This window comes from Cyprinus carpio, chromosome A21 (assembly GCF_018340385.1).
Source record: "Cyprinus carpio isolate SPL01 chromosome A21, ASM1834038v1, whole genome shotgun sequence".
NCBI classification, from domain to species: Eukaryota; Metazoa; Chordata; class Actinopteri; order Cypriniformes; family Cyprinidae; genus Cyprinus; species Cyprinus carpio.
The window spans coordinates 9,876,232-9,891,646 of NC_056592.1; the positions used below are offsets into that span (position 1 = coordinate 9,876,232).

At 33.7% G+C, this 15,415-nt stretch overlaps 3 protein-coding genes across 3 annotated transcripts; 1 reads left to right on the top strand and 2 right to left on the bottom strand.

The window, feature by feature from the left end:
* Positions 1-372: 372 nt before the first annotated feature.
* Positions 373-7,452, bottom strand: LOC109055629 (glycerol-3-phosphate acyltransferase 3-like). Its single transcript, XM_042778908.1, has 13 exons — positions 7,299-7,452; positions 5,912-6,116; positions 5,582-5,648; positions 4,682-4,976; positions 4,314-4,388; positions 4,034-4,123; positions 3,384-3,477; positions 3,181-3,296; positions 3,040-3,095; positions 2,150-2,235; positions 1,931-2,059; positions 1,408-1,487; positions 373-1,040 (listed from the first exon to the last, which is right to left on the bottom strand). Exons 1-13 carry the CDS (start codon positions 7,307-7,309, stop codon positions 956-958), a joined length of 1,389 nt encoding a protein of 462 aa, XP_042634842.1. The 5' UTR covers positions 7,310-7,452; the 3' UTR covers positions 373-955.
* Positions 7,453-10,239: 2,787 nt separating this feature from the next.
* LOC109056682 (BRCA1-A complex subunit Abraxas 1) lies at positions 10,240-14,026 on the top strand. Its single transcript, XM_019073873.2, has 9 exons — positions 10,240-10,453; positions 10,586-10,676; positions 10,828-10,864; positions 11,223-11,289; positions 11,401-11,597; positions 11,698-11,817; positions 12,628-12,712; positions 12,810-12,924; positions 13,079-14,026. The coding sequence occupies exons 1-9, from the start codon at positions 10,367-10,369 to the stop codon at positions 13,453-13,455; spliced, it is 1,176 nt and encodes a 391-aa protein (XP_018929418.1). The 5' UTR covers positions 10,240-10,366; the 3' UTR covers positions 13,456-14,026.
* LOC109056699 (28S ribosomal protein S18c, mitochondrial-like) lies at positions 13,702-14,963 on the bottom strand. The gene is made up of 6 exons (XM_042778909.1): positions 14,804-14,963; positions 14,497-14,552; positions 14,304-14,387; positions 14,164-14,221; positions 14,019-14,078; positions 13,702-13,888 (listed from the first exon to the last, which is right to left on the bottom strand). The coding sequence occupies exons 1-6, from the start codon at positions 14,874-14,876 to the stop codon at positions 13,812-13,814; spliced, it is 408 nt and encodes a 135-aa protein (XP_042634843.1). The 5' UTR covers positions 14,877-14,963; the 3' UTR covers positions 13,702-13,811.
* Positions 14,964-15,415: the final 452 nt, after the last annotated feature.

Sequence of the window (15,415 nt, forward strand, 5' to 3'; positions counted from 1 at the left end):
TCCCCTCTTTGAATTTACCATGACTTCACCCTCTCCTTTCCCCGTGCTGGGAAACTTTCTGTCCACTTACCACAGTGAAATCTTAGCGCCTAATGACTTTATAATGGCAGGCGTTTCAGTGGAGCTCTAAGTAAAATGAGCTGGTGCTCCTACAATCAAGAGCTCAATGGTGCTTTGTGCATCACCCATCACTAATTGACACAAGGGAGACAGATTTGCCTTTTCACAGAGGGCTGAAAAGGCTTAATGTAATTGTTGTATATTTACAATCTACACTGGTTTTGCTCACGTTGTGTACTTTGAGAATAGGAGTGATTCTATTATAGGACTGCTAAATATCAAGTTAAATAAAGCGACTGATGCTTTGAGAGATGAATATTTAATTTCATTATTTTATTAGGAAAGGCAATAGTGATAGTGAGCTGTATGATGTGGCTCGAATTTTGTTGTTTGGTAAGAGTGACCTCTAGTGTCCACACAAGAACAGCCCACTGGACCTGAGAAAAGTGTGCACAGCTTTAGTATCTTTAAGAAATCATGTAACAGGAATACAATATGAAGATGCACAAAGTGAATATTTTAACATGCAAACCTATAAAGTGTATTGTAAAGGAAACTAGGCATACTAACTCCCAACAACGATTGAGAACAACGTTCAGTAAGTCGTGTAACTATACATCATCACAATTTTTAAGAATGTGATAAAGAACATTTAAAAACATGCCCAAGGAATTACAAGTTCAGATCTCAAGAAAAGAGATTCAGATCTCAGTTTAACAAAACAAAATATCGCTGAATCAAAAGGTGCAGCATCGCACAACAGCGGGCCTGTGCTGATGGATGCTGAATGATTGTGTCTGGTGGCTGAGCTAGAAGTGTTTCATACTTTCAGATCAAGTTCATAAATAGTGTGAGATGAAATTTACTCTGAACCAACAGAGGCTTCGTGACAGTCTTAGCCTACGATCATACTGCTGTACATCTTCTGCTGCTCCTCCTTAAATGATTCTTTCACCCTTTCCCTCTTCAGTCCTCCATCCCTGCAACACAATTATACTTTGTGAATATAAAAAAATTGTGAAAGGCTCATATTAGCCAGGCTAATATTTGGTCATGGCAAGATTATATTGGCCATCATTTTTTGTCATGCACTAGTAAATATACATTCTATAGGCATTCTACAGACATTTCACTATTTAATGCATGTTTACAGTACATATTTAATCATAATGGGTTTTTTCAGAGTAGAAAATAACAAATAATTATAATAATTATCATAAAAAATACTAAAGTTATAAAAAAATATATGTTTTGAATATAATATTTATGGTAAATTAAAACCAACATTAAAAAGTTATACTAACATTTGATTATAATATGTTGTGTAGGGATTGTCTGCATACTTACCAGGACAAATCCACCAGACCTCCCTGCTGTGCTATGGCTGATTTCACTCTGTTAGCAAAGTGAACAGCATCCTCTCCATCCTACAAAACAAATATTCATATATACAGATACAATAAAAGATGGGAAGGCTCTATCAGTCAAAAGTTTAGAAACACCTACAATTCTCAACAAAGTCAGTAAAACTAAGTAGTAACACAAATGGAGGTGATGAAAAAGTGTTAAACAAATCACACCTATCTTACATTGAAATTTCTTTAAAGTAGTAAGTAGTAACCCTACGCTTATACCACAGCTCTGCATGCTCTGTTGCATTCTGGGATGCTTTTTAACAGAATTGAAGGGGTTCCCATGTATAAAACACACACACACATATGTGTATGTGTGTGTGTGTATTTTTTACTGTTTTCCTTGAATATCAAAAATGACCCTAATTCATGTTTCTGCTTAGGCTCCAGCTTTCCTGTGACCTTACACAGGACAAGCATTTTGGAGAATGTATAGATAGATGGATATTCCTGCTTACCTGTCGAGTCATAGGTGCGAGGTACCACACGTTGCACACAATGGCCCAGCTTGTCATCATTCTGAGGATGTAGCTCACCATGTTGTACTTGGCACTGTTCCAGAAGGCATCTCCAAACTGAGGGTCATACTGCAAGAGAGAAGCAAATGAGGTGTTTCCATTTCAGAGGGTAACCGTAATACTGCTGTAGGAAAACACTGGGTTGTTAGTACTTGATACCTTGATTGCTACTGGGTATATAGTGCCACCGATTTCAAAGCTTCCCTTCTTGAACATCATGACTGACGTATTATTAATGCAAGTTCCTACAATAAACACACAGACAGACCGAAGGGAATAGGATAACAAATGACAGAGATTTATTCAAATAAATATTTGTAATATGTATATATATTAGTGCTGTCAAACGATTAATTGCGATGAATCGCATCCAAAATAAAAGTTTTTGTTAACATAATATAAATTAAAATATAAATACACACACATGCATGTAAATATTTTAGAAAAATATGTTTATATATTAAATATATTTATATATAATATAAATTATATTAATATAAATATATACATGTAAATACTTACAAAATATATACTGTATGTGTGTGTATTTATATATACATAATAAATATACACAGTATACACACATTTATTACGTAAACAAAAACTTTTATTTTGGATGCGATTCATCGCGTTTAATAGTTTGACAAGCACTAATATAAATTAAATATGTATATTATGATTTATACTTCTATATGAAAGCTTGTTTCCACCACAGAATAAAAAAATTTAAAAAACTGAATTTTCTCAGAATTTTACAGCATTTTACAGAACTTTACGGCTCACGATTCTGAGTTTTTTCTTGGAATTCTGAGCTTACATCTCACAATACGTTTTTTTTTCTGCCATGGAATAAAGAATCAAAAAGATTATATTTTTTTTCTCATAACTGCAAATTTATATCTTGCATTTTCTGAGTTTATATTTATTTTTTCCTATGGTAGAAACTAGCTTCTATATTTATACTTTATTTTACAGTAGATTTATACTGCATTATTATCGCACTACTAGAGACTTGCATAAGGACACAATCACATGAATATAACTTTTACCCTCTGGGAAGATCAGGATTGGCAGCTTAGTTTTATCAGCAATATGTTCTTTCAACCTGCGGAAACAGCAAAATTTAGGCTTTATGTACTAAGCAAGGGCATGTTATACTCCACAAGACTGATCAACACACACTTTGTCACCTTTTGGCAACCGCATGGCGATCTTTCATCTCGGCTCTCTCAAACCACACATGGGGACAGGACCGCACCATTGACCTCTGGATGACCCCCATGAGGCCTCCATGAACTTGACCTACCTGAGGAGAATGAAATTGAGTCAGAGACACCCGAGACCTTCTACAGACACACAATGTCACACAGCTGATATAGTCAGGGAGACTCACCATAGCATAACATCCATCATTCGCCAGAATGACAATGTCAATCGGGGAGGTGTGGTTGGCAACACAGATACCTCCTTTTTTTGGCCGATTCTCTCTGTTATGCATCCCATGAGACAAATATAAGAAACAGCAGTCATTTGACTGACTATATTAGCGAGTGTTTAAAAGAAAGAGGTGTGTGAATGAGCCGAGAATGACAATGAGACATAATAATGGCCCCGTCCCCATCTCAGTTTTAGCAAATACATTGCAAGCCATCATAATTTCAAGCACTTCTTATTTCTTCATCGTGTCACTGAATTGCTTGTATCTACTTCAGTCATTCTTTAGCTTGTTTTATTCATTTGGTTGGCAAAATGCAGTTTGGAATTCATAGTGTACAAAAACCCACATAACTTTTAGGCATGTTTTACCTTCAAGCACCCAAAACAATTGGTAAAGTGCTGCAAAGGATATGCAAAATGCCAAAACAGTAATATATATTTTATTTTTATTTTTTTCACAAATAAAGACATTTGATGTATGCCTGTTTTACGTGTCAATGCTTGGAAGACAGTTGCAGAAAAACACAGAAAAGCAGAGGGACACCGAAGATGTGAGATCAAAATGAAAAGACTGGGATAAAAAAAAAGAAGCACTGACTGACTCACTTATTATGATAGCGGATGGTGGCAGACAGGGCTCTGGCACATATTCTGTAGCATGTAATATGAACCAAATCACTGAGCCAGTTCTTCACACTGAAAGAGACACAGACCCATCCCGTTAGGAAATGCTTCTTTAAACTGTAATATGAAATTCAAAATCAGCATTCCATTCATATATAACAAACTCAGTTGATTTGGTTTGACATATTTCTTATTCAATCTGTCCATAAATGAAAGACAATAGGGTATGATCTAATTAATTATGTCATGCAATATTAATTACTTGCTGCTAGGAAGCAATCCAACAAGAGTAGTTCCTATCACCAACCAACTCAATCCAATAACAGCCAACGTGATCCTTTGACAAAGAGCAATAACATGATTAAATACACACATAGGTGAATCACAAAAAAGACATCCAGGTCACATTTCTAGGTCACAGTAATGAGATTTGTAATATGTAATGAAATAAAATCCATTTTTAAAATGCTAAAATATTATTACAGTGTAAAAAATATGTTTTCTATTATGTTTGGAAAAGTTGTGCTGCTTAATATTTTGTGGAAACCATGATACATTATGTATTTGTAATGTAAAAAGGCAATGTAAAAAGGTACACTTTTGATCAATGAAATATCACTCTAATCTCACCTGAGAGGCAACAAGATACAGTAACGTATAAAAACTCCCAGGCCCCATATGATGGTGAGCCGTACACTGATGTAACGAAAGTTGTTGTTGGTTCGCGTGAGGAGGTTCCAAGAAGCCAGTTCCTCCGACGTGAAGCGCTGAGTCACCTGATCCTCAACAATGTTCTCAATGCCTTTCTTACAGAAATAGAAGGCATCACACAGTGTGAAGTCTCCCCCTGCCAGGTTATCAGGATGGGATCGTCTCAGCTGTCTGATCTTCTCCTCCATAGAGCCATCATCTTTCTCGATGATCCCTGAGAACAGATCATGAATTTGAAACGAGACCAGATAGAGAAGGAGAAAACTACACAATGCCTGTCGACAGTTGCCTCCATTTACATTAACTGATTTTTTCTTTTTTGTCTAAATATAATAATTTAACCATGATTTCATTTGTGTCCTGAGCTCCGGATTCAAGCAAAAAATGTGCTGTATGAAGCTGGGTAAAGTTCATAAATAAGATCAACTGAAATTATGAAATCCACCACTTGCTGCAATACCACTGACAGTATGTTCAACAGACTGACCATGACTGACAGGCCAACAATAAAAGCATTTTAAACATTATGTTCTTACTGGAAAGAGTTGTGTCAACTAAAACAGGAAACTTGTGAGATTTGTTATCATATAAATTGACTGTATAAATGCTAAAAAGGAAAACATAAAACAGCAAACAAAGGCAGCAAATTAAAGCAGACTTTTTAATTATTGTGTAATATGCAGCATCAGTTAGTCTAAAGAGGAAGCGGTGGCTTCACATGATGTTATCATGAAACCAAACAATTGTGTTTTACATAGAATTTACATGTCTTGCACTTACAAATACTTTTGCATTGACAGACATGCTGATTTCACTCACCATTGGCTGACTGTGATGGCAGTGTTGGCTGTTCATTCTGTCCTCTTTGGATCCTGAGAGTCGCCCACTGCCACAGAATGCAAGTTTATTTTCAGGAACCTTTGACACAGTGCTTCCTACATACAGGAATTGCTTAAACTGTCATGTACAAATCAATTATCAATATGTCCTCTTCTAAATTAAATACTAGAAACTAAACTCCTAAACGCTTTTGCAAGTTTGTCTTGGCATAATCAACTTCTGTCAGGTCTAAATAAAGGAAAAAACGTTTTCTATATTTGGATTTACAATTTTCAACTTTAAACATAAGACATGATTTAGAGATATTACCTCCAGTGTCTTAACCAGCACTTTGATGTAGATATCTGTGAAGCCCAGGGACATGCCAAACATAGCAGGTAACATGATGAGCCCCACTACTATGGACAGCCACACCTGGAAGAGCACGAATGCAATGTCCCAAGCAGCTTCCATCTCTGCTGTCCTTCCGGTCAGTCTATGGGACAGGGCTCTGAGCTCGGGCCGTCTGCTCAAGCTGTTGAAGGTAAAAGCCCAAACAGAAGTGGTGCGTGTTTAAAATGAGGTAATCACTGTGTTAGTACTGCCTCTGCGGAAATTTTTTCATGTGGTTGGTGGCCTGTTTCTGTATTACTGTACAGCATCTGACCTGTTTATTGCTGATTTCACCTTAACAAATAACACTGTAAACATTTTTAAAGCACTAAAAAAAAAAAAAAAAAAAAAAAAAAAGTTGTTAGCCTAATTGTTAGCCTAAATTATGATTTTACTTAACAAAAAATATGTAAAATCAAACAGCTTATAAGAACCTATCTGAATATTTTTGTAATTTTCTTGTTTTTATTATAATGACGGCTAATATATCTATATATATATCTATATATCTAATAATTATATATATATATATAATTATATAATATATATATATATATATATATAATATATATATATATATATATATATATATATATATATATATATATATACATATTAGCCGTCATAATATATATATATATATTATATAATATAATAAGTTTATTATTCTATTTGTAGAATAGCTGCTGGTATTTTTATTTTATTTGATGATATTTGTGGCTATAGCTGTAGGAATTTGTATTTTTTAATTTATTTTATATGACATTGTGGATAGCTGTAGTAATTATTATGGTATTTTATATGATATGATATATGATATGATATATTTGTGGCTATAGCTGTTGGAATTTATATTTTATTTATTTTATATTATGTAAGGGATCATGGACATGTTCCTAGCAAGAGTACGGAGCCGACTTCAGTTACCCTGATGAGCCTGTGTTTATAAGCTTTGTTATGGTATTTTATGATATGATATGATATGATATGATATGATATATATTTGTGGCTAATAGTTGTAGTAGACTAACTTATTTAGGCGGAAACTGTAAGGGTCTCCGCAATGCATCATTAACCCCCGTAAGTAGAAGACAATCTTCCTAAAAGCTTATCAGAAATGCATATTATCTAAATACAATTCTACTAATTGATTTTAGCGAACCATAATGGTACCTAATTCTCAAAAACTTTTAGCGCTTTAGTTGTCCGTCTCATTTCCGTTATCAGAAACCGCTGTGCCGTAAGAGCGTAACAAGAGTATCACACGAGCAGTAAAACAACAACCGAACAAAGATGAAGATTAAGTGTAACTCCTCCACAATACCTCGATAACATTCATTTCTTCATTCCAGACGTCTGAAGTTGATGTTACATATCCTTTATGTCCCAAATAGTGAAACTATGTCCGAAAAAGTTTTCGTGTGACTGGTTACAAAGTTCGCGCACATATGGTTCTACATGATGCACTGGCGCCACCTTGTGTCACGTTATGGAATGCGTTATCATAATCGTGTTGTTTACAACCTTAATAAATACGCTATATCTGATGAAAATGTATCGCTAAACGATAAGTTAATCTATAACACATAAAATATTTGGAAAACATAAAAAAAACACACACGCACACACACACACACACACACACACACACACACACACATATATATATATATATATATATATAATAAATATATATACACAGTACAGACCAAAAGTTTGGAAACATTACTATTTTTAATGTTTTTGAAAGAAGTTTCTTCTGCTCATCAAGCCTGCATTTATTCGATCAAAAATACAGAAAAAAAATGTAATAATTGTGATATATTATTACAATTTAAAATAATTGTTTTTAAATTTATTTATACTTTAAATTATCATTTATTTCTGTGATGCAAAGCTGAATTTTTTAGGATCATTATCACATGATCCTTTAGAAATCATTCTAATATGATGATTCATTATCAAAGTTGGAAAAAGTTCTGCTGCTTAATATTTTTTTCAGAACATGTGATACTTTTTTAGGATACTTTGATGTATAAAAAGTAAAAAAATAAATAAATAAATAAATAAATAAAAAAAGAAGCTATGTTTTTAAAATATAAATATTTTGTAATAACAATATACACTACTGGTCAGTAATTTGGGGGTCAGTAATTTTTTTTTTCTTTTTTTTTATATATAAAATCAATACTTTTATTCAGCAAGGATGTGTTAAATTGATAAAAAAATGATAGTAAAGAAAATATATTATTAGAATATATATAATTAGATTTTTTTTTTATTTTTAATAAATGCAGTTCTTTTTAACCTATTATTCATTAAATATATTAGACAGCAGAACTGTTTCCAACACTCATAATAAATCAGAATATTAGAATGATTTCTAAATGATCATGTGATAGACTGGATGTTCATGTGACACTGAAGGCTGGAGTAATGATGCTGAGAATTCAGCTTTGCATCACAGGAATAATTTATTTTTTTGAAGTATATTCAAATAGAAAACTATTATTTTACGTTGTAATAATATTTCACAATATTACTGTTTTTTCTGTATTTTTGATCAAATAAATGCAGGCTTGATGAGCAGAAGAAACTTCTTTCAAAAAACATTAAAAAGTAGTAAACTGTATATATATAATACATATATATATATCCATACATATATATATATATATACAAATATATATATATATATATATATATATACTACTGTGCAAAAGCCTTAGGTACATTAGTATCTTCACCCCAAAGAATGGTGTTCGGCCAGTTATTTCTGTCCTTTGCTGTAGTGTGTCAGTAGAAAATATCAGTTTACATTTCCAAACATTCATTTTGCCATTCATTTTAATAATAATCTAGTGCGATTTTTGAATGCACAAGCAGTCTGACAACAACCGGTGCTCCACATGGAGATCTGATCTCACCATCATCGAATCTGTCTGTGATTACAGGAAGAAACAGATGAAACTGAGACAAACTAAATCCAGAAGAACTGTGGTCGTATCTCCAAGACACTTGAAGAAACCTTCCTGCAAAGCTACCTAAAAACAATATGCAAGTGTACCTAGAAAAAAAATGTTTTAAATGCAAAGGTTGGTCGCACCAAATATTGATTTGATTTAGTTAATAAAAGTTAATTGATAAATAAAATCCATTTATGACAACATTTTTGAAAGCATCCTTACGTTACAGCATATTTACACAAGTGCCTAAAACTTTTCACAGTACTGTAGTTTGGAGGCGGGTTTCTTAAAATGTCTTGAAGATGTTGCTACAGTTCTTCTGGATTTAGTTTGTCTCAGTTTCATCTGTTTCTTCATGTAATCACAGACAGATTCGATGATGATGAGGAGCACCGGTTGTTGTCAGACTGCTTGTGCATTCAAAAATCTCACTAGATTTTTATTAAAATTAATGGCAAAATTAATGTTTGGAAATGTAAACTGATATTTTCTACTGACACACTATATCAAAGGATATAAATTACTGGTTTAAAACCATTTTTTTGGGGTGAAAAAACTAATGTGCTTAAGACTTTTGCACAGTACTGTAGGCAACATACATACAATATATTATATATATATATATATATATATATATATATATATATATATATATATATATATATATATATATATATATATATTAGGGCTGTCAAATGATTAATCACGATTAATCACATCCAAAATAAAAGTTTTGTTTACATAATATATGTGTGTATACTGTGTATATTTATTATGTATATATAAATACACCACACATGCATGTATATATTTAAGAAGAATATGTTATGTTTATATATTAAATATATTTATATATAATATAAAATATAAGAATATAAATATATAAATGTATATACATGTAAATATTTTCTAAATATATAATTTATGTGTGTGTATTTATATATACATAATAAATATACCCTGTTACACATACATAATTATGTAAACAAAACTTTTATTTTGGATGTGATTAATCGTGATTAATCATTTGACAGCCCTAATATATATATATATATATATATATATATATATATATATACTATATATATGTAACTTAACCAATGTAACAATGACAGTAAAGAAGTTATGCAAGCATGAAATCTCAGCGATGCAATTTCGCAATTTTTGTATTCCCCTCAAATCAAAATTATGCTTTAAAACCACAAGTAGTTTCCCGAAAACTAATGTCTATGGTCTTTGCCGATTCTAATGTAGAACTCGTAAATGACTCCGCACCACGTGGTGGCAGCATGAGCAGTCTTTAGCTGTAAACTGCCGTCTCTTATGCAGAGAGTAAGTAAACGAAATCTACAAGCGCAGAAAGTTTATCCATGTAAACTTAAAACTATGACGTTGCGATAGTTAACACACGGTTTAGTCCAAAAGCATGGAGGAATTCAACACAACCGTCCGTATATCGGGTTTCGTATTGAGTTCACTCATGTTTCAACATTTGAACGCTGATGCGGATGTGGTAAGTGGCGAAAGATCCTAATGTGACCATATGATCCTTGCTGTGAATTAAATCGCAAACTAAGAAGCCAAATATGCATGCTAAGCACTTCCCCAGTCCTTTAACTTCTGTTTACATCTGCTCTATGTTAAAGAAGGTCTTATTCTTGGAGAAAGTGTGGGAGAGGAGAACTGTAGGATCACAGACTCACAAATTGATCACATACAGTTTGAGCACACTATAAGTAAGTTGACTCTAATTATTTCATATTTGTATATAATAGTCAAAATCCAAAACCTAAAGTGTGCAGAGAAGTTATGTATATTATATGATCAATGACAGCAAATATACCATAACAACAAAACAGTAGTGTTATGATGTTTTCTCTTTTTCAGATATTCAGAAACACGTCCCTTGTCATAATCTCCATAGGTAAGTCAATTGTTTAGTATTTTTTCCCCCCCATAAACCTCTTTATATATAAAACAGTGGTTCTCAGCTGGTTTTGCTTTATGACCTGGATTTTAAATTTGGACATAAAGTGGTGAGCCAGGGTACAGAATTGTTTATCATACAAACATGTACTGAAAAGCAAATATTGCGAAAAAAAGGATGGATCATATATTTATACAGTGTATTACTATTCACTTTTAGCATTTTTATGTATTTATTTTTACCCGGGGTGACCCATTTATTTGGACCACAACTCACCAGTTGAAAACCACTGATATAGAGGTTTTAAAAATATTGAAATTTTATTGATAAATTTTTTTATCAATCCTTTTGAAAGCTTCTACAGTAATGTTGGTGATGTGAGTGAGGAGAAAATAAGACAAATTTTGTCTGATTACAAAGAGGTATTTCCTGCTTTTTAAAACATTTGCTCATTTTCTACTGCTGAATCTATCCAAAATGTGATTTGCATTAACAAATTGTGTTTTTCTTCTTACACATTTACTCGTGTCAAGGAGAATGTGATTGGTTGGTACAGACAACGAAGAAATTCCAGACAGCAAATGACCTTCATGGAACAAGTGATTCATCGGAATATGAGAAAGATTCTGTCCAGTCAGGAACTTGTTTTTATGCTGCTCACACCGTGTCAGGCAACAGCATCAGGCTCTACCCATCGCCTTGAGTTCTCTGCTTTCACTTGGCACAGCAGGTGAGATCTGAAGATTTTACACTCAACTCTGGCACTCAAACATCCAGAGTTGAAGCTTGGAGAACTAACGTAACTAAATGTTTTTATTATCTTCATGCAGCCAGTACATCAACATCCCCATCTCGGTGAGCAACCTGGGAAACCTTGAACAGCAGGACTACTGGAGAGTGTCAGGCACGTGTCCATCTTTAGGAGAGAGTCAAGCTGTTAATCGACACAGGTACATTCAGAATATACGTTTTAATTGCAGTTAAAGGAATAGTTAACCCAAAAATGAAATTGAACTGAAAATGTAGATGGATTTGCTGAACATGTAGATGAGTTTTTCTTTACTGGAACAGTTTTGGGGAAACTTAGTATCAGATTACTTGCTTACCAATGGATCTCCTGTATTGGATGGGTGCCGTGTGAGTCCAAACAGCTGATAAAAACACCACAATGATACACACTCTAGACTCTAGTCTATCAAGTAATCTCTTGCTTCTTGCTTCACAAGTCATTAATTGATGGACTGGAGTGGTGTGGATAACTTTTGAATTATCGTGATGTTTTTATCAGCTGTTTGAACTCTCATTCTGACGGCACCCATTCACTGCAGAGGATCCATTGGTGAGCAATGACGTAATGCTAAATTTCTCAATCTGTTCTGATGAAGAAACAAACTCATCTACATTTTGGATGGGTGCATTTTCAGCAAAAGTTCATTTTTAAATGAACTATACCTTTGAAGGCTTTTTAGTGGTGCTTGTCAAGGCAAACTTTTTCCTGGTAGATGATAAAAACATCCCATTGGCTTACAATTAAGAGGTCTGGAGGATCATGACATTGACAGCTATCCTTAAAACCACACATCAGTGCACATTCAGGAAACCTTAATAATGTTTTAAACAAAAAACATATTTAGGAAACTTTAGCAACCACATAGCAATACCCTGGCAATGCATGAGCAAGCGCCGCTCACATTTCCTTCAGAAAATATACAAATCTAGCTTTTAGTGATAAATTGATTTTTTTTTTGTGTGTGTGTCAGGACAAAATTCTTCTGCTCAGGGGATGATTTAAAAGAGGTCGGAAATATCAACAACATGAATGATGCCTTGTTAGGAGAAATGCAGGTTAGTATCTACATTTATTAGCTGTGAAATTTTATCCAGTGTGATTTGAATAAATGTAAATCACATGAAAATGTCATATCCATCTTTTGTTATGCAGAAAGTGTGTGAGGGAGTGGAGAAGAGTGAAAGAGCGGTAGAGAAGCTTCGAGAAGACATCACACAGCTCAAGGAGGCGATCAGGAATCAGAAGAGAAACTCGGAGAAAAATGAAAGTAAGGTCCATTATCTCTAGTACACTGTATGACTATAAACTGAGGCTTGTCATGGCAGATTTCAAACATAAAAGGGCTTCAGTCTCTTAGTGTGCGCTTGAGTACAGAGGTTTAATGTTGCAGTTGTAACTCTATGAATAACATTGCCTTTCAGCCCAAAAACGCCCCTCTCCAGATGAACCCAACGAGAATGTTCTTCTGTGCTCAGCTCTCAGAACACTCTTCCCCGATGCGCCTTCATTACAGACACAAACCCTCACTGTTCAGGGCTTCCCTGTATTAGAACTGTGCTGTAATACAAACCATAACATTGATATTCCCACCAAGCTGCCTCTGATTCTGGAGAATCAACACACTAAGAGGAAGGACACAGCCCCCCGACTCAGGAAAAAATGCCTCGTCGCTAGTTATCCTCAAAGACTTAAAAGGAAGAGGAAAACTAATGATACCAGCGAGTTGGCCTCCGAGAGCGGGTCAGATACAGAGGTTGAGATGAACGGACAGAGCAGAAGTAACTCTCCTCTCTTTTAATGAATGCATCTGAGCCTGGTTTTATTGGTACAGAAATCTAACCAAGACTGGAATACCTGGAGGCTGCCTTTATCTTAATATGCGTGTTCATCTAAAGTTGCGCTATTTTGTTAATTGTTTTTATTTGTAAATGTTTATGAATTCCTTGAAAATGAAATACCGAATTCACACGTGGCATTTTTATTTAATTGAATTTTAATTATTTTTTCATTATTGTAGTATAATACTCCATGGATTTCTGGTTCATCGGGTTATAATTATGTTCCACTTTATTTTTCATCATTTTATATATATATAACAAACCACAGATTTACAGAAACAGAAGGCTGGTCTGCAGTGTCAGTCTTCATACAGAATCATTCAAAATGTTTGATACCACAAATATCAGGGTCTTTAATAAACTGTGGATCCTTCAGAGTGACTGACATAAAACCTGTAGACATTACAAAGACCTTTGTTAGTCAAATATCCTGGTTTTACTGTATATCTATGGATACTGTACTGAAAACACATGCATATTTCATTCATAAAAAATAATCAAATTAAAGCCATAAATTCTTTACCCATTGAACGAGCTTTCTTTATTGCCTTCGATACTTCTTTCTGCTTTCGACCACACAAGCCTGTGAGCAAGAGATACGTTGTCTTAAATTACTGAATCACATTTATAAAAATATTCATGTAAACATCTGAACTCTATCCACTCACCTGTTATGTGTCTGCCATATATTCTACCTGTGTGTGGTGAAATGAACTGAGACAACAACTGGAGGGGAAAAAGAGCATTTTGATTATTTTGCAAATAAAAATGTATAACTAATATTCATATTCTTGGTCATTTTACCAACCTGAACGTTTTTGAAGTCTACAGTTATATTGCACAGGATGCAAGTTTTCGGGGGGGTCTTGTATGGATTTTCCATTTTGATAGGCTGGATAAGACATCATGTTGTAATATTAATGCAAATCATTATTCAAATGTTATAGAGAACTTCAACAATTAAACTGTCAAGCAGAAACGCATGTAAAAAAAAAACTTACCATATCACCTTTCTTAAGAGGTTCTTGCTGAGATGTCAGGCTTCTGATGCATTGTGCTGAAACAGATTAAATGAAATATTTGTACAATATTTCATGACTAACATGCTATCATACTTTTAAAAAATATCGTTAAGACAGGTCAGGACATAATCCTATATTTTCCTTTAATATCTAGGTTATTTGAATAATTACATTATTAAGCTGTGTGCTTACGAAAATGTACTAGTTACTGAGTAAGAGAATAACTAAATGTCCTGGAAAGCATTTTGCATACAAAAATATTAAGAAAATAATGTTGCAGCGATACCTGTAGCCCTAGGTGTGACCGGTTGCTTGGGAAGAGCCTGTAATAACAGGCGACTAAAAGAAAGGGCAAACATTCCTCGATGTGCTCAGGAGGCCACCATGACAGTTTCTTCCTGCTTCTTCTGCAGAGTCGTTCAGCGCGATTATGGTTACGTTTGTTGCAATCTGCAGCCACCTACAGGACCGGAGAAAGTGAACGTTACTTCAAGGGCCATTACATATAATTGAAAAAATGATCCAAAAAATGAAAAGGTGCAAAGGTAGATAAGATAAAATAAAAGAATAGAAAATTTTGTATAAAAATCTGTAGTAGTTTTATAGAAAGAGGAAAGAGGACGTTTAAAAAACGTATTTAGTTAATGATATATTTAAAGTTTTAGTTATTGATATATAATAACTGATCATATATATAATATTTCACAGTTGAAAAATCAATGGTAAAATAAAATAATAAAATACTGGGAAATTTGTATAAAAAGCTCAAGTGGTTTACACACACACACACACACACACACACACACACACACACACACACACACACACACACACACACACACACACACACACACCCACACTTGAAAAAAATACAATTTTGTAGATGTAAAGATTTTTT